The 19,082-nt window shown below is 37.0% G+C and overlaps 1 protein-coding gene across 2 annotated transcripts in view; it reads right to left on the reverse strand.

Moving 5' to 3' along the window:
- The window catches only part of abca12 (ATP binding cassette subfamily A member 12), a 102,295-nt gene that overhangs the window by 39,418 nt on the left and 43,795 nt on the right, over positions 1-19,082 (reverse strand). Inside the window, exons 14-22 of one of the 2 annotated variants that reach the window (XM_031892984.1) lie at positions 11,097-18,950; positions 9,622-9,734; positions 9,423-9,520; positions 8,842-9,086; positions 7,939-8,012; positions 6,838-6,962; positions 5,556-5,711; positions 3,179-3,349; positions 2,365-2,545 (exon numbers count right to left, since the gene is read on the reverse strand). In XM_031892984.1, the coding sequence (XP_031748844.1) occupies positions 2,365-2,545; positions 3,179-3,349; positions 5,556-5,711; positions 6,838-6,962; positions 7,939-8,012; positions 8,842-9,086; positions 9,423-9,520; positions 9,622-9,734; positions 11,097-18,950 (9,017 nt within the window). Of the gene's footprint in view, positions 1-2,364; positions 2,546-3,178; positions 3,350-5,555; positions 5,712-6,837; positions 6,963-7,938; positions 8,013-8,841; positions 9,087-9,422; positions 9,536-9,621; positions 9,735-11,096; positions 18,951-19,082 lie in introns of both variants that reach the window. The other variant, XM_031892983.1, reaches the window with a different exon arrangement.

The raw sequence follows: 19,082 nt of genomic DNA on the forward strand, positions 1-19,082 counted from the left end.
GTTCATTATCACCAAAACAGTAATGATTCAGGTCTTTCATGTTGTGCACCAGATATCAACTATTTGAATCTTGTTATGAATGACACTCACATGCTCAGTGTGGTCTGGGCAGTAATTTAGAAACTAGGTCCTCAAGAATCATGAAGCAAAAAATGAAGTTCATAGGGTTGATTCACTAAAGTGCGATAACGCTTATTGCATGCTTTTTTGCGTTAAAACTGACGCACAAAAAAACACGTGATTCGCTAAAGTATTATCGCATGCGCTAAGTCGTATATCACGTGTGCTAAATAGCGCACAACCGAATGCGTTAATTTTACCGCATTGCGTTAATCAGCGCGCAGAAACACTTAGACGTGCTAAATATCGCATTAGTCTGTGTGAAAATTAATACCTACTTGGGGCAGGCGGTAATTATAGAAAAGTACAGTTCATGAGCTTTTGGCAACACAATATGGACTTTGCAGTGGGATTTATTCAAGTCTGTGTTGGCCCTAGAGTGATGTAGCCTCCAGTTTGCAGGGAAATGGTCATTTTCAAAAAAAGCAGTTTTATGAACGTAATGGTGTGTATGGCTGTATGGTTAATTAGCGCGAGGGCCAAGTAGCACGTTGCGTTAATTAGCGTGCGTTGCGTCGAATACCGCGCGAAAATTGTCTTCGCGACTTAAATAACGCAAACAGCATCGCACCTATATTAATGTAAATATACTTTTAGTGAATCATACGTTAAGATGCGAAAAATAAGACGCAATAAAATTTTTAACGCATGCTATAAATAGCGCTCGTTTTAACGCACCTTAGTGAGTCAACCCTCATGTGTCATATAATTATATGCTACAGGGCTGATTTTAAATTCTGATGGCAAATTGCACTGGTTTCTGAGATGCCATGTAATGAAAATGTAATTGAATTGCTAATCAGTTTTGTATCATAACTTTTATATTCTATATGTACAGTTTATTGTGAGTCAGTCTTTGGAAAGTGAGAGCAGCACAGAGCATGTGCAGTAAATCAGCAGAAAAGAAGATGGGAAGGTAATGGGGTATCTTCAGATTCACAGATCTTCACTGTTAATTGACTAAAACCTAGGGGCTGATTTACTAACCCACGAATCCGACCCGAATTGGAAAAGTTCCGACTTGAAAACGAATATTTTGCGACTTTTTCGTATGTTTTGCGATTTTTTCGGATTCTGTACGAATTTTTCGGATCCAATACGATTTTTGCGTAAAAACGCGAGTTTTTCGTATCCATTACGAAAGTTGCGTAAAAAGTTGCGCATTTTGCGTAGCGTTAAAACTTACGCGAAAAGTTGCGCATTTTTCGTAGCGTTAAAACTTAACGCTACGAAAAATGCGCAACTTTTCGCGTAAGTTTTAACGCTACGCAAAATGCGCAACTTTTTACGCAACTTTCGTAATGGATAGGAAAACTCGCGTTTTTACGCAAAAATCGTATTGGATCCGAAAAATTCGTAAAGAATACGAAAAACAATACATAAATACGAAAAAATCGCAAAGTACCGATCATTACGAAAAAAACGCAATCGGACTCCATTCGACCCGTTCGTGGGTAAGTAAATCAGCCCCTTAATGTGCAACATTTCTAGCCTACTCATTTGTTAGATTTAGTTTTACTGAAAAAGGGGATTTGGTGATAAAAGTTGAGTAAAGTCTCAGTAAAGTCTGCATTAGTTCTAATTACTCATAGCAATTAATCTGTATCAGACTAGTAAATACTGCCTAATAGAGATGTAGCGAACTGTTCGCCGGCGAACTAATTCGCGCGAACATCGGGTGTTCGCGAACGCGGAAATTCGTGAACTTTTGGCGATGTTCGCCATTTTGGGTTCGCCGCGTTTTTTTTGCACTGCGTTTTTTCGCCTCGGTTTTTCCGCCGCGTTTTTTCGCTTCGGTTTTTCGCCTTTGCGTATACACAGGAATAGCTTGCGGTTTTTTTTTTTGGCGTTATTTTTTGGGGGGTTTTTTTGCGGTTTTTTTGGCGTTTTTTTTTTACAAAGTATTTTTCAGAGAAATTTTTGCTTGATCCCCCTCCTGCATGCCACTGTCCAGGTCGTGGCACCCTTTAAACAACTTTAAAATCAGTTTTCTGGCCAGAAATGGCTTTTCTAGGTTTTAAACTTCGCCTTCCCATTGAAGTCTATGGGGTTCGCAAAGTTCGCGAATATTCTCGAGTTTTGCCGAAAGTCCGCGAATGGGTCCGCGAACATTTTTGGCGATGTTCGCTACATCCCTACTGCCTAATAACTGGTTGTTATTTGTCATTAGACATTTGCAACATATATTACTTTACCCCATGAGAATCTTGTTATAAAAAGAAGATTACTGTGTTCATTACTTACTGTTAGTAGAAATGCCAAATGAATCAGTGGGGCTTGCTGATCTTGCATTGGAATTGCGTGTAGAGTTTATCATCTGGAGAATCAGCCTGAGGCTACTATAATTTCCAGCGCAGATAGCTTTAGTGGCATCAAGTATAGTAGGAGTAGGAGCAGCAGCACTTCTCTTTCTCCTTAACAATGTCTTAAAAAAGAAAGATAACATACTAAATACCAATGGGATCATGGGAGCGGGTCATAGTGTAAAAGGAACATTGTAAAGCTTTTCTGCCATAGCAACCAGCTTTCTGCTTTCTGCCTTTGTGGAAAGAAGTCACTGACTGATGGTGTTGACATGAAAGACCACCTTCAGCTACCAGTGATTAAGGAATTGCTGGAGCAGAGGCAGGAAACGTATTTTACAATTAAGCTATGTCAGAACAACAAATCCCAAGCCTGCCTTGTCCTTTCTTTAGTCTTATGAAGTTGTGCATCTGCATTATACATGTATGGGATCCATTATCCAGAAAGTTCCAAAGGCCATCTTCCAAAGACTCCATTCTAATCAAATAATTCAGGTTTTTAAAAATGATTTCCTTTTTTTTCATGTAATACTAAAACAGTTAATTGTACTTGATTCTTGTACTTAGATATAAATATTCCTTATTGCCTTATTCCCTAACAATATTTCTATTTGAAAAGATGGCCACCATATTTAAATGTTATTTTGGGGGGCCTTTTAAAAAAATCTTCCTGTTTGCCCATATCTTCTTTTTCTGTTTCACATGCACTGTATATACCAATATTCCTATATACAGTCTAACACTGCAGTACTTACACTTTTACTCTTCGCAGTGAGGTTCATAAAAGTGTTTATGGCATCAAACATTTGCTTTAGTTCTTGCTCAGAGGGAAAATTTGCAAGCATTGTATTCAAGTCATTCATCAGTTTATCCAATACAGTCAAAATAAGGTCAAGGGCTGTTTGCCATGTTGTTGGAACCATTAACTAAAAGGGAGAAAAAGGATATGGTTTAGAGGCAGGTAGTATGTAACATGCTAACTTTCCCTAGAAACGAATGCTGACAAAATAATGGCTTTAGGGTATAAGAGTGCACTATAACTATAGGGTAATGTCCTTAAGAAGGATATTAATGAGCTGGAGAGAGTGCAGAGACGTGCAACTAAACTGGTTAAGGGGATGGAAGATTTAAGCTATGAGGTTAGACTGTCGAGGTTGGGGTTGTTTTCTCTGGAAAAGAGGCGCTTGCGAGGGGACATGATTACTCTGTACAAGTACATTAGAGGGGATTATAGGCAGATGGGGGATGTTCTTTTTTCCCATAAAAACGATCACCAGAGGTCACCCCTTTAGATTAGAGGAATGGAGCTTCCATTTGAAGCAGCGTAGGTGGTTTTTCACGGTGAGGGCAGTGAGGTTGGGGAATGCCCTTCCTAGAGATGTGGTAATGGCAGATTCTGTTAATGCCTTTAAGAGGGGCCTAGATGAGTTCTTGAACAATCAGAATATCCAAGGCTATTATGATACTAATATCTACAGTTAGTACTAGTGGTTGTATTTATAGTTTATATATGTGAGTGTATAGATTGGTAGGTGTGGGTTAGGTGTGCTGGGTTTACTTGGATGGGTTGAACTTGATGGACACTGGTCTTTTTTCAACCCTATGTAACTATGTAACTATGTAACACATGATGCCACCCTATGTATGTAGTTATAAGCATGGATAGGATCTGCCTGTCACTGCGGCACACAGGTCTTGGCCAAAGGTCCTGGTCTTTCTAATGCCTGTTACTACAAACATGGGGCAACACTGGAATTCTCTCATCTGACCTCTTACCCCAAAATGAGAAACCAAATTGTGTGACATGCAGGCCCAGACTGGCAATCTATGGATTCTGGCAAATGCCAGAGGGGTTTCTATAAGATGCCATAGACATTAACTATTTGGTCCATTGGGTTTTTTTTTTTTTTGTGACCTGGTGACATTAGTCTTTCCCATGAACATTTTTGGTGTATATTTTATCTTTTATTTAACATAAACAAAAATAAAATACATATATTGAGGTAGCTGTATTTTTGTTGGTTGAGGTGAGGGTGTCTTCCCTAGAAAGCAGTAGATTTAATATCTGTAAGCACAGCAGTAAGGTCTTTCTTATCTGCATCCTCCTATCATAGAGACTTCAGATCAGACACATTGTCAGTCATTGGTTCATTTTTAAAAGCTGCAAGCTACTACTTTCTGAAGCCAGTGATACATGTATCACCCAAGCCACATGTTTTGTTTCTGGCTGGTTTGTCTCTTTTCACAGATACATTCCAGCTACTGAAGAAATTGAAATGGAAATGGTAGAAAGGTACAACATATTATCAAGCAAATGATAGGCTTCTCATGTTTTAATTTTGTCATAGTTATGCTTTTACACTTCCATGTTTTCTGCTTGACCTTTGTGGATAAAATGAACTAACTGATGTGATGGCCTAGTCATTAGTAAAGACATTTTTTGGGTAATAAAATCATTGGCCTTAGGTTTTCTGCTTGTCTATTAACCCAAAACAACCAACCAGCAAGCAGAATTTAGCGATCAGCAGTTTGCAAACAAACAACTGATTGGTTGCTATGAGTTACTAGATGTAGCCAACAAGACATTTTATTACATTACTTTAGTCAGTGGTACAGAAGTGGGACAGCTAGGCCTAGCAACTATAGGAGAATAGCTGACATCAATGGCAACTACTACACACCAATGATTAAGGGAGGGGAAACTTTCTAGCAGCCACTTGCTTGAGCAGAGCAGGAAAAGTATTTTGCATTCAAGCTCATAACAAGAAATCAAGATGGGGAGCATACTGAGAGTTGTTTTTCCAAAGTAATTATAATGTTGAAAGGAATAGTTTAAAATGCTGGTAGCATTTGGTATTTGAGGCATGATTTTTCTAAAACTCTTTTGAAAGTTGCCCAGTGGCTGCTGGAAGTGGTAGGCATGGAGTTCTGTGTCTGTGGCCACCTTTATTTAGGGCTTCAGTGTTATATTGGCTTTTTGTGTTTTTGGGGAACGGTTCTGTGGAAATAGGTCTGAGAAGTGCAAAAACTAAAATGCATCCTACTGGTGGTAATGTGCAGGTTGAACACTATTTTAACCTGCCCTTTTAGCTGCAGTAGCTGGACAGTATGTTGTTGTTCTGTTGAACTCACTCTGTAGAATAATTTAAAAAGATCCACATTCTGTAAAAATATGATGGCCATCTGATATCCTTGCTCTGAGGAAAGAGTGCAGAACACCCGGAACGGCTCGGTAACAATAAAGGTGTTCAGTCGACAATTATCCAGTGTCACAAACCCATCAATAATCTGTATGGACAGAGGGAGAATAAGTCATGAGCCAAATAACAATTAAAATCAAAAAGCCTCTGGAAAACTTCTTACAGAATTATTTGTATGCTGAGCATGAGGCTCTCTTCACCTCTTGTATCGGTTATTGATTGCTTTATATGTTACTCTGTATGTATGAAACCCACTTATTGTACAGCGCTGTGGAATATGTTGGTGCTTTATAAATAAATGTTAATAATAATAAACAGTGTAATTCAGAAATAAAAAATTACACCATAAAAATCACGACAGAAAAAATATAAAGCAAGAATAAAGATTTCTCAAGACCTGCAGAGCATTAGCTTAAGCCACCAACAGTCAGGCCTATAGACTGCATTGTGGGAGTGGAACATCAATAACAGCTAAAGGTAAAAGGTAGCCTATACCTGTCAAAGGGTTATTATACAAGTGTTTCTGGTCCAAAAAAGCAGATTAATGTACATCTAAAGTAAATGTATCTCTAATTATGCGTGGAAACCTATAGTATATATTTATACACTTAATTACCATTTTTTTCAAAACCCACCCCCTATTTCAATTTAAAACAAAAAACAACAGCTGTTACTAAAATTCAATAGTTCTAGCTATCATGACATACAATAGTATAATACAACCGATAGAATAATTTAAGAAATTTATTTTTCCAGGTGTGGTTGAAATTCAGCAAAAAGCACTTCCCTCCAAAAGTCATAGGCAAAATCTTTAATAATGGTGAGTAAATCTAGTCTGTTCAGATGAGTTATGAAATGACAACTAGAACAACCATGCCATATATTTTTTTTTTTTATCATTCTCTGCTTATTAAACCATTATATCACATGTGCCTTCTTGACAGAGACATTGCCATTTTATAAGATTTCACAACAATAAGGAAGAAAATGTTTTACCAATGTTAAGTGACTTTGCATCAGTTGTCATTTTGCTTGCTAATAAATGGGTCTAAGCCAACCTTGCTGTGCCAACATTTATTTATTTTCTCATGAAAAGGAGTTGTTTGTGATACTGCTTAACTTTTTGAAATTGAAGTCAAGAAGGCAATAGCAATATCAAACTATTAAAGCTGTTAAAAAATATAAATGGCAAAACATTTTAGAAGACAACTCACCTGGGAAAAGTTGCTTGTGATTGGCAGATTGAGAAGGGCAGTTATACTTTCATTATTTAATTTCACAAAGTCACGCAGTTGATTGTCAACCTGATTGCTGTCTGTGAACAGGTTTCCTAATATTGCTTTAAAATGAGATAAAGAAATATAAAAAAATATATAATTCCGAAAGTTAGTTAAAAATAGAAAAAGTAATCTGCATATGGTCACCCTCAGTTACCCTCAGTTTGGTGGCGGTGGTCTTTTGCTAAATCATGGAGCTACACAGCATGTATACATGCAAAATGTCTATCAAACATTTCCTGTTTTAGAGGGGTGATTTATCAACCTTGTTAGAGAAAAATATCTAATGTTGAAGGGTAATGAGGTTTTGGGTAGTGATGGGCGAAATTTCCACGTTTCTCCATTAGCGGATTTTTTTCGCGTCAATTCTTTTGCCGCTCACAACAATTTTGGACGCGTGCCGAATTGTCTCTCATCAAAAGAATTGAGTTGCGCGTCAAAAAAATTGTCTCTCTCATCAAAAGAATTGTCTCACATCAAAAGAATTGTCTCACATCACACGTATTGTCACGCAACAATATTTATGACGACAACATTTTTCCTGTTTCGCAAATTTTTTGGAGAAGCAAAACGGGACAGATTCGCTCATAGCTAGTTTTGGGTAATGAGTTTAAAAGTTTCATGCATTTCAGGATGCTGCCACTTTGCAGAGAAACTAGACTAAATTAGGCAACTGGGCAACAAATTGGCAGATAAGGTTCAACGTGGATAAATGCATGGTTATGCATGGTAGAAATAACATAAATGTGAGCCATGCACCAAATAATAGTGTGTTGGAGGTATATTTAACTGAGAAGGATTAGGGAAATGCTGTGGATAACAAGCTGTGTAACTCTAGGCAGTGTCAGTCAGTGGCTACTTAAGCAAATGCTGTCTTGCATAAAAAAGTTAAAAATTAACTTGAAGGACAAAAACATAATTTTGACTCTTTTTTAGATCCTTGGTAAGGTCTGATCTTTAGTATGCAGTGCAGTGTTGGGCACCAACACTGCAAGTTGAACAAAATATGACTTTGTCCACTCTCCCCACAATGATTACCTGTAAAATTGGAGGATGTTTCATTAACATAACCATTCAAAATTGACGTCATGCTAGATATATCAACTGGAAACCTGAAACAAATTGAGAAATATATTTAACTTGTATATGATAAACTGTAGTTATTACCAATAAAAACGAAGTCAAAACGAGTCAAAGGCATAGCGGAAATTTGATTGTTTATCCATACCTCCCTACCCCACAGCCCCTTATAATTTGATGCATGTCCACACTATATCTTATCCATGGCCAGCTGGAGACCTGATGGCTGTAGAGTGCTCTGGTAAATACTTGTGCTTGGTGCTGGGCTGCCACTGCTTATCATAAAATGTTTGGGGGCCCACAATCTGTCATGAAATATTTAGGGGACCACATAGTGTTATTAAATGTTGGGGGGGCACATGGTGTCATGAAATTCTGCGGAACTACACTTGGGGGGAGATTTACTAATCCACAAATCCGAAATCCAAAATGGAAAAATTTGGATTGGAAACGAAAATTTTGCCGTGTTTTCGTCGCCGTTGCGACTTTTTCGTATTGAGCCATTGTAAACGGCGGAAAAACCAATACGATTTTTTCGCGATGGCAAAGAAAAAGTCGCGGAACATACAGAAATTTTGTGACAGCGACAAAAAAGTCGCAAAAATACCGATCGTTACGAAAAAAACGCCTTCGGACCATTCGTGGATTAGTAAATCTCCCCCTTGGTGTCGTGAATTGCTGAGGGGGAAAGACATGATATGTAATTCTGGTGCCCCTAGAGTTCCTCTACTTCTGATGCCACCATTCCAGCTGTGTAAAATGGTGTCTGCTTTTGTCAACTGTTAAAGGTATTACGCACAATACTTTTTTGTGTTGTAGGACAGTCCAGGAACTGTGTTTTGTTGCCTTAGTTCTACTTACACAGAACCCAAATCAGCTAACAGAGCTTCCTGGAGGCTTTGAAACAAGCTGTTAAAAATAGCTGCTATTTTCTCTTTATTTGTGGTGCTGACAGCGGTAACACTGTCACTGGTTACTGAAATTGCACGGTCTACGGCTGACTTCAGCATAGTTGTATATTGACATGTGAAGTTGCAGTAGCTGTAGGACACGTCAGAACCTCCAAAACCACAGATGAGAGTTGTCAGATTTTGTAGTTGTTGTATCTAGAAATAATAATTAAAAAAGCAGAAATTAGATCCAGGTATGATGGCCGGTTAGCAGTTTCCCGTCAAACATTGTACTCTACACTTTCTATAAATAATCGAACTAAAAACATCAACATGGCCATATAATAATCTGAAGAAGAGATAACACTTGGATATGAGATGGTGCATTTCCATGTCAAGACAAGATGAGAATGATGCTGCAGTTAGAACTTAAGGTTATTTTTTTCTGGTTTGATATAAAACATAAGAGATCTAATGATTTCAAAAAAAGTTTCAGTATCACAGTGCAAACAACCATGCGTAACAACAGAATCATAGCTTTAGTTGCCTTGCCTTTAATTTGAGCAAATCTATAGTCAGTGATGCGTTGGCTGATTCATTGCTTTGAGTGAACACGGCCTGGATGAGCTGAATCATCTCTTCAAGGTGACCTAAGGAAAGTAAAGCTGGCCATTAACGTGTAGAATTTTAAAATATCTTTTCATTATCGTAGGAGCAAGCTTATTGTGAAACTTAAAAAATAATTGGATACCTGATGACTGGTTGGAGACAGCCTTCATCAAACAACTTTTGGTGTTTTCATAAGGCCCAGCCAGTGATACATTCTGTGTACTAACAGCCAATTCTTTCACAAAGTTCAGAAGCCTGCAATAAAATAAACTTAATTCATTCATTTTATTTCACCCACAGATGCATATGAAGTACACATGCAGTAAATTCAGATCAATCTATCATGTATCCATCCGTCTATTTATCTATCTATCTATCTGTCTATCATCTGTGTGACTGTAGCTGCAAGCTGCTGAGAGAGCCGGGCCCCTCTGAAGATATTTTTCCAGGGGGACCCAGTGCCCACTTGTTACTTGCTGTAGCTGTCTGTATCGATCTAGCTAGCAATCTCTCTCTGGCTAACATATCAATTATTTACACATTTGAAACCAGTGTATTTAAGTCTTTGCATCTGACCAAACATGATGAAAGCAGAGCTTCTGTATGTTAAAGTGTCACATATGGGTAAATAAGGGTAATACCTAAATAGTCTGATGAAAGTACAGCATTAATGATAGGCCAGCAATGATCTGTACAACATCTCAACTGATATCCTGCAAGGAACACTGGTATATTTATCATGCTGTGTAAAAAGTGGAGTGAAACATTACCGGTGATGTTGCCCAGGGTAGCCAATGAGCAATTAGATTTCAACAGAAAATGAAAGCAAAGCATCTGATTGGCTGCCATGAGCAACATCACTGGTGATGTTTTACTCCACTTTTTACACTGCATGATAAATATATCCCTAAGACAAGCTGCTAACCAAGGAAGAAAATAATAGGGGTAATTTAAGACAACAAGTGCAGTCATGGGGCTGCTAATTTGGCTGCATTTGAACCCTGGAGCTACCACATTGAAACACATTTTCTGTGGGTGTCATATACTAAGCACAAGTTTGCATCAGTGCTGAGTACTAACAGCTTTTTTTTTTTTTTTTTAAAGCAAAACATAAATTGCTTCTTTTAAAATGTTCAGTAAAATATTACAATCATTACTGCTTGGTAAAAATGGCTTATCATAGATGGGCCATTAAATGAAAAATATAAATACAAGCATGCCTAAAACACATTTGTTTTTTAATGTATTGTGCCACAAAAAAGTATGTAAGAAATACAGTACATGTTTCTATGATGCAGCACACACAAAAAATTAGGTTGGCAAGAAACTTTTGCACTGACATATGAAAAGCATAATATAATGTATATACAGATCAATGAAGTGCAAGTGCTAGTGCAACAGTGCAACAAAAATGCCAGATTGCATCCTTTTATTTCACTTTGCACGCTGCGCTCTACTTTGTGAATGACCCCTATAGAGCGCATTCCCATGTATGGCATAGCTAGCTTTTATTTTTTTTTACAGAAAAATTTGACAATTTCACATATTGCATCTTTAAATTGTACACTGAAATGTGTCAAAATGGATGTAATAAGATACAGAATGCAAAATACTTACTGCAGCGTTAAATTGCTACTTGAGGCAGTGGCTCCGGTGTTGCTCATCAAATACGTTGTCAGGTTAGTTAAGGCGGAAATCGCCTGTGTGTATGAAGTGGCACCCAGGGCTTCTGAAACCAAATTCAAGACCACCATCTCTGCAACAGAGTTCTGAGTAGGTGTCACATCCACAGAAGAGTAACTCTTTATCAAGTTTGACAGAAACAAGTAGATGTTCTGTAGGGGAATTCTTTCCAACCAATCTGCTACAAATCTTGTGCTATTGAAGAGGCTTAATTCTTGTAGGAGCAGGTTAGATATGTTCATTAGTATGTTCTCTATAGAGTTATTTGATGAGTTTAGATTGCCAGATAAAAATGTAACAATCCTTTCTGAAGCAGTGAAATAGTTAGTCATCTCTGCTGGAACAAAATATGCTGTGTAAGGTAAAATAGTTTTAATTGTAACCAGCTCTAAAACTCCATTCAACTGGCCTGATTGGAAATGTAGGAGACTGCAAGCCAATGAGCTTAAGTTAGAAATGAACATATCTTCCAATTTTTGATGTGTTGGATCAAATGCCACCCAAACAGAATCTGAAAATCTGGAAACCAGGTTCAGAATGGCTTCACATTCAGTATTCATTGTCAGGTTAAAGTTATCCACTGTGTTATTACTGATGTTTAGAAGGAATTGAAGGTTTGGATTTTTCAGTAAAGAAAGAATGGATTGATACATCTGACTTGTTTTTGAATCCCATGCCGAAAGGCTATTTATAAGATTTAGTGCACTTTTTATAGTTTTCAGAACAGAAATAGAGCTATCAATCTCAGAAACAGTCCAGTTCATTGATAAGAAGCTGTCCATAGCCTGAATAGACTGTAGCCAGGGAGGTAAGTTTGTTACATTAAAGGCTAACTGAATAAGCTCATAAATATGGCCATCAAAGTGCCCATGCAGTGAAGCCAAAATCTTGGATAATTCTGCCCAGTTTAGTTGTAAATCAGGAGTCTGGGCACTAGAATTAGTGTTGTTAATCATAAGTTGAATGAAAATGTGAAGTGGGTTGGACTGGTTTAAAAAGATATTTTGGAAAATTTGTATTAATTGTGTTCCTGAAGCAAAGGTAGAATTGTTTTCTGGTAAATGGGAAGATATAAAAGTAAAACTATTGTCTAGCAGATTAATTAGTGGACTCTGCAAGCCTGAAATGTTATTTAGCTCTGCCAGTATGCCAACAGAAAGTTCCATGAACTGCATCAAGCAAGCCATTTCATCAGCTAATGGGAGCAAACTGTTATCATTACATGCATTATGGAACATAGGAGAATTCTGCAATGCAAGATAAATATCATTCAGTGTATAGTTGTGTCTTGTACTGTTATCAGAGGTGTTAATAATGAACTGCCATGAACATTTTCCTTCTGTCAAAGACTCATTCACAGTGGCATTCCTGAATATTGTCTGAATGAGTATATTTAAAACATCTTGAGAAGAGCAGTTACCAGTATATTGCTGTGACAGATTTCCTCCTAAGAAAGGACTCATAGCCAAGTACCAAACATCCAGCAACTCTGTTTCCATAGCAGACATGTTTTGGAAAGGAACCCAGTGCCATTCGTCCTGAACCAGCAAACGAGTAAAGTTGTAAATTCTGAAAATCATTTCTTTACTTACAGTCTCTTTCGTTTGAATGTCATTAAGGATTTCCATCCCTTCTTTTACTATTGTATCTATCTTTTCCACTGTTAGGTTGATTTGAGATGGGTACTTTAAATGAAGGGCCATTTTGCCTTGTAAAACTTGAAGTGCAACATTTATGGTTTTCAGAACTGCGGGTATGAATGTACTATTTATCTCTTGAGAAAGAATTAAAGCCAATTTAACACCTTTTTGACTGCTTGGACTGATAAGGAAATCACTGAATGAAATATTTACAGTGTTCTGTATCACCTGGTCAATTTGAAGTATAATAAACTGGGTTTGCTTATTTGGGAGAGTAGTGCTTACTAGATGCATCAGATCTGTTAAGCTGAATGTATTATTTAAAGAGCTGAGAACTAGTTCAGCATCATTAATACTTTGTCTGAGAGTTTTGTAATTATTAAGCAACCACTGTGTAATGCTTTGTATGTAGGCACTTGTCGAAGGACCCAAGGCTGCTGTCTGGTTCCTTCCTTGGAGCATAAGCCAATGAACCAAATCAAGCTGTAGTCGTATGCCTTCCAGAAGATCACTGATATTATATTGTAACAAATGGGAAATATTGTTGCTGGATGAACTAAAGTCAATTGCTTGTAACATGTCTGCAATAAGATTAGCTATTGCATGTGTTCCATTAACAGAAACATTTAAAGGTGCCTCGCTGTTTTGTAATATCTGGATAATATCCACAAAAGATTTGTTTATTGCATGCAAAACTGGCTGATGTTGAATGGCAAGAACTGTAAGACTGTAGAAATTCTTGAGATGCTCATAGGAAGAAACTGTAGTATTAATTTTGCTTAGCCATTGCCTTACTAATAAAGAGATAGATGAGAGTCTGTCTCGAGTCAGCTGTGGCAACATTGTTATGTTTAAAAGTTGTGTAAGCTTCAGTGTTAGTTCTAAGTTGCAAAGCAATGGGTCAACATTTGTCTGGTTTACACAGTCTGATGTGAGTAACAAATTCTGTATTTGCAAAAGAAATTCTGAGATGTTAAATGATGACAGAACTTCCAGAACGTTCTGTAGGGAAGGAGATATTGTAAGGTTTAGATCATTTCTTACTGTGCTATTGAGAATCCAGTTTACAAGTATAAGGAGATCATCATAAACTGCAGGCAATGTTTCACTGGTATTATTTGAGCCTACCTGAACATTCCAGAGGATATCGTTAATTAGAGTTTTAAGTGATTGTTCATTGTATTCCATATGAAGGAAGGAGCCATTTCCAAAATGTTCTTCCAAGCTCTTGTTCTCTATTACTGTAAGAATCTGTCTAATATCCAGCACAAAATGTTGGATTCCTTGAATAAGATTGCTGCAGTTTTCAGGTTTGCTATTGCATGTCTCTATAGCCTTAACAAGCAGCAAGCTAGAATTGACCACTTTTTTGTAGCTATCCCGTTCTCCCATTGGTATATGCTCATAGATCAAGTTGAAAAGCAAGGCAATTTGATTTGTGACATTATTATTTATAGTTTCTAACTCAGGGGACTGGAAAAATGGTAGAACTTGTAGGATTCCATTATTCATGTCACCGGACTGGTTCCCTATTAGATTATTTAAATTCAGCAGAAGGTTGAGTATCAAATTAAATGCAGTTTCCGTGTTGTTTCCAAAATCTGATTGGCTCTGCAAGTAGTTTCTGAAAACTGCAGAAAGTTCTTGAATATTACTTGCATTATTTAAGTGACCAAGGCCTGTAAAGATCTCCAAAGCATCTAGGAACAATTTAACTTTCTGGATATTATCATAACTCAAAACAATATGAAGTGCATTATCTAGTTCACTAATTAACCCTGTCTCATTTATGATAGTAAATAATTCAGCCATCTTGGCTGTGTCATTAAATATGCCATTTCCAAACTTCAATGTATTTAAACTCGTGATGAGCATCTCTAGCTTGCTGGTTTCATTCTGTTGAAAAGGGGCAATACATATTTTAGAAATGTCCAAAACAGTTTGCCAGGATTCCTTAATAAACCGAGTGATGTTATCATTGTCTGATGGCCAAATCTGCTGAAAATTTTCTAAAACCATTTGTAAAATTTTCATGGTTGTGTTCGTTGTAATATAAGGTGGGTTGAGGGATTCTTCAGTGATGATCAGATCTGTAATATTAAAAACAAGTTGCAAAGCATTTTGCCATATAACACTCTGAAAACTTTTGTTTGTAAGAAGATCTCCAAAAAATGAATCGTTTGTTAAGTTCTGCAATATTGCCTTTATCCTATAGAAAAGGAGGTGATATTTTTCATTTTGAGAGGTTGTGTTAACTATTTGTAGTATATCAGTCAGTGTAAAAAATGGGTTAAATACATCAATTGTCCGTTCTATATTATTAATAATTACCTTGATGTATTGGTAATTATCTATCATCCAATGTGCAAGTTTTTGCATGGTATAGGCTCCTGGAAATGTGCTTATAAACCCTGTCTGGTTTCTAACCTGGATAATAAACCACTGCACAACATCAAGCTGAAACTGTATGTTGTTCAATATGTCACTGATATTGTGTTGTATGGCACTTGAGAAATTGTAGTTGGAGGCATCAAAACCAACCGCATCCAACATTTCTGAAAAGAGAGCAGCCGCTGTATCTGTTCCATTGATATTGATATTCAGTACTGCTCCGGTTTCTTGTAATAACTGTACAATATCTGCAACTGACCTGTAAATTAAGTTTAAAGCAGTTTTGTATTGAGATGCATTTACAGTAGCGTCATAGAATTCAATGAACTGCTGATATGTGTAAACGTTATTGATGATTTTACTTAGCCATTGTTCTGCAAGGGAGGAAACGATTGAAAAGCTGTCTTTAGCTGATTGGTTTAAGGGCAGCGACATTAAAAGCTGTGTGAGCTTCAGTGTGAGGTTTAAGTTGCACAGTAATGGTCCCGCTCCGCTCTGGTTAAAACAGTTTGATGTATTCACAATATTTTCAATTTGGTAGAGAAATTCTGTGATGTTATTTTCATGTGATTTCAGAATCTCCAGAATGTTCTGCAGAGATGGAGAAATAGTTAAGTTTAAATCATTTCTTAATGTGCTGTTCAGAATCCAGTTCCTCACTGTAAGCATTTCCTCAAAGATCCCAGCTACCATTTCTGAGGAATTATCTGAGTGCTTTTGGGTATATAACAGAATAGATATGATGTCACTGATGAGAGTTTTTGCTGATTGGTCCAGTGAATCTAGCAGCAATAGTGAGCTGTTTGTGAAGAGTTCAACCGCGGTTTTGTTTTGTATTAGTGGCCAAAATTGGGTAATATCAAGCAGCAAATGTTGAATTTCTTCAAAATGAATGGTGCAGTTTCCAAGTTTAGCATTGCAGGTCTCTGTTGTCGCAATAAGCAGCAGACTGATGTTTGCAACTTTTTCATAGATGCCCTGCTCTTCCTTAGGCACATACTCAGAAATAAAATTGAAGAGTGTTTCTATTTTATTTGTGAAATTACTACTTAGATTTGTTAGCTCTTGAAACTGCAACAATGCATGCATAAATGTATTATCTAGTTCACTGGGTAGTCCTTCACTTAGATTATTGAGATAAAACAAAACGTTTAGAATCATATTCAGTGAATCTTGTGTTTGGTTTCGAGCGTCTGTGTAATTCTGCAGGTATTGTTTGAAGACAGAAGAAAGTTCATGAATATTGATTGTGTTGTTGAATTGAACAAGGCCATTGAAAATATCCAGTGCATTTAGAAAGAGCTTAAACTGTTGGATATTATCATATTGAAAGGCAATAGGAAGATTGTTGGCTAGTTCAGAAATAAGCCCCGTCTGATTTATTATAGAGAACAGTTCTGCCAATTTGGAGGCATCCTTGATAAAATTGGGTCCAAAGCTCAGATTGTTCACACTGGTGATTAGCGTCTCTAGCTGGCTGGTGCCATTTTGTCCAGAGGCAAGGAATATGTCAGACACATTAAAAACAGTTTGCCAGAATTCCATTAGGCCCTGGTTTATGTTCTCTTTTTGGAGCAGCACAATCTGCTGGATATTTCTGAAAACCACCTGCAGAATTTTCATTGTTGCATTGATGGTAATATAGGGTGGGCTGGGGGATGCTTCTGTAACGATTAGTTCGGTGACATTGAAAACAAGCCATATTGCATTTTCCCAGAGGGTATTATGAAGGTTTTCATGCATTAAAAGATGTTCAAATAGGTAAGAATTTGAGAAATTCTGGAGTAGTCCTTGAACATTGTAGAGTATGAGTCTGTATTTGTCATTTTCATTGGTTACATTGAATAGCGGCATTCGGTCTTTAAATGTAGAAAATGAATTTAATGCATCAATCACATTTTCTGTATTGCTAAAAATTAGATTTATGTATTGGTAATTGTCTGTTATCCATTGTCCAGCTGTCTGATTTGTATAGTTACCTGCTAATGTTTTCACTAAAGCAGTAGTATTTCTCACTTGTGACATGAGCCAAAGAACTATATCACTTTGCCGCCTTATGTTCACCAGGCTGTCACTGATATTAGATTGTAATACATTTGACAAATTGAACTTGTTGACATCAAAGGCAATAACTTTTAAGATGCTGGAGAGAAGTGTGGTTATTGTTTTGGTTCCATTGAAACTAACGCTCTTAGTCTCCTGTAATAACTGTAAGATATTTTCTGCTGCTCTGTTTATGGCATATAAAAGAAGTCTGTGTTTAGATGCAAACATTGTAACATTGTATAGATCCACAAGCTGTTGATCAGCTGGAATAGATTCATTTATTGTATTTAGCCATAGTTCAGTTATTGAAATTAGTACTGAGAGCCTGTCATGAGCCGCTTCTGTTAGGGGAAGTAGATTTAAGAGATGTGCAAGCTTTGATGCAAGGTTTAAATTGCACACCGATGGATCTGTATCTTCCTGGTTTATACAGTTTGACATGAGCACATTTTGTATTTGATAAAGATATTCTGAGATATTGGAAGATGTTAGAACCTCTAGAATGTTCTGTAGAGGAGGAGAAATAGTTACATTTAGGTCATTTCTTAGTGTGGTGTTCTGAATCAAGCTTCTTACTGCAAGGAACTCTTCAAAAAGTTTTAGCGGTGTTTCTGCAGTATCATTTGGTTGTCCTTGAGCATACCAGATCAAACTGATGTCATTTATTACATTTTTCAGTGACTGTTCATTATAAGTGAAAGTGCTGTTTCCAAGATGTCCTTCCAAGCTCTTGTTATGTATTGCCGCCACAATCTGTGTCATATCAAATGCAAGATACTGTATTTCTTCATTAATATTAGAACAGTTCTCAGGCTTAGCACTGCAAGTCTCTAAAGCATCAATTAGCAGCAGAGTGGTATTTGCAACTTTCTGGAAAATATCCTGATCATCCTTTGGAACATACGCAGACATTAATTTGATGAGCCTTGCAATATGGTTTATGGTATTAATGCTTCTGTTTTGCAGCTCTGAAGACAAAAAATATGGTAGCACTTGTTCAATTGTGTTATTTGCTTTTCCAGACTGTTTCCCTAAGAGATCATTAAAATATAGCATAAGGTCAATGCCAGCATCTGAGAAGTTCTGCAAGTATATTTCAAAGACTGTAGAAAGTTCTTCAGTGTCACTTGCATTATATAAATGCACTAGGTCTTTGAAAATATTGAGTGTATCCAAGAAAAGCATACTAGCTTGGCTATTATTGTTTAATGCCACATAAATAGTATTGAATAATTCAGTAATAAGCTCTGTTTGGTTTATTATAGAAAAAAGTTCAACCAGTTTTGCTGTGTCATTTAAGATGTCATCTCCAAGATTAAGGTTGCTTAAACTGGTAAGTAGCATCCCGATCTGGTCAGTTCCATTTTGTTCAGACATGGAAAATAATATCTGAGTCACATGAAGTATTTTCCAGGTTTCTAAAAGGACTTGTGTGGTGTTCTCAGTGTGCAAAAGCAAAATGTCTTGGAGAGTTTCTAAAACTGCAGGTGGAATTTTCATTGCTGCGCTGGTGTTAATATAGTTTTGCCTCTGTGTGGTGTCAGAAAGAATCAGGTCTGTGATATTAACCAGAAGCTGAAGAATATTGTCCCAAAGTATAGAGTCTTTTGAGCCACCAGGATACATATTTATAATCTGTTGCTTGATAATCGAAGTGATCAAATGCTCTGTTCCACTTTCTCTGAAGTGATCCCAAACTTGCTTTACAAATCTGTGAAGAGCAATAGGTTATTTCATTTTGGCGTGTTTTCACAAAATTGTGTTTACAGTTATTATGCTAAGTTTTCAAAATAGGCTTTTTAATATCTATCAAACAGGTATTCATAGAAATGCATCTTAAAGC

Source organism: Xenopus tropicalis, chromosome 9 (assembly GCF_000004195.4).
Source record: "Xenopus tropicalis strain Nigerian chromosome 9, UCB_Xtro_10.0, whole genome shotgun sequence".
Classification (NCBI taxonomy): Eukaryota; Metazoa; Chordata; class Amphibia; order Anura; family Pipidae; genus Xenopus; species Xenopus tropicalis.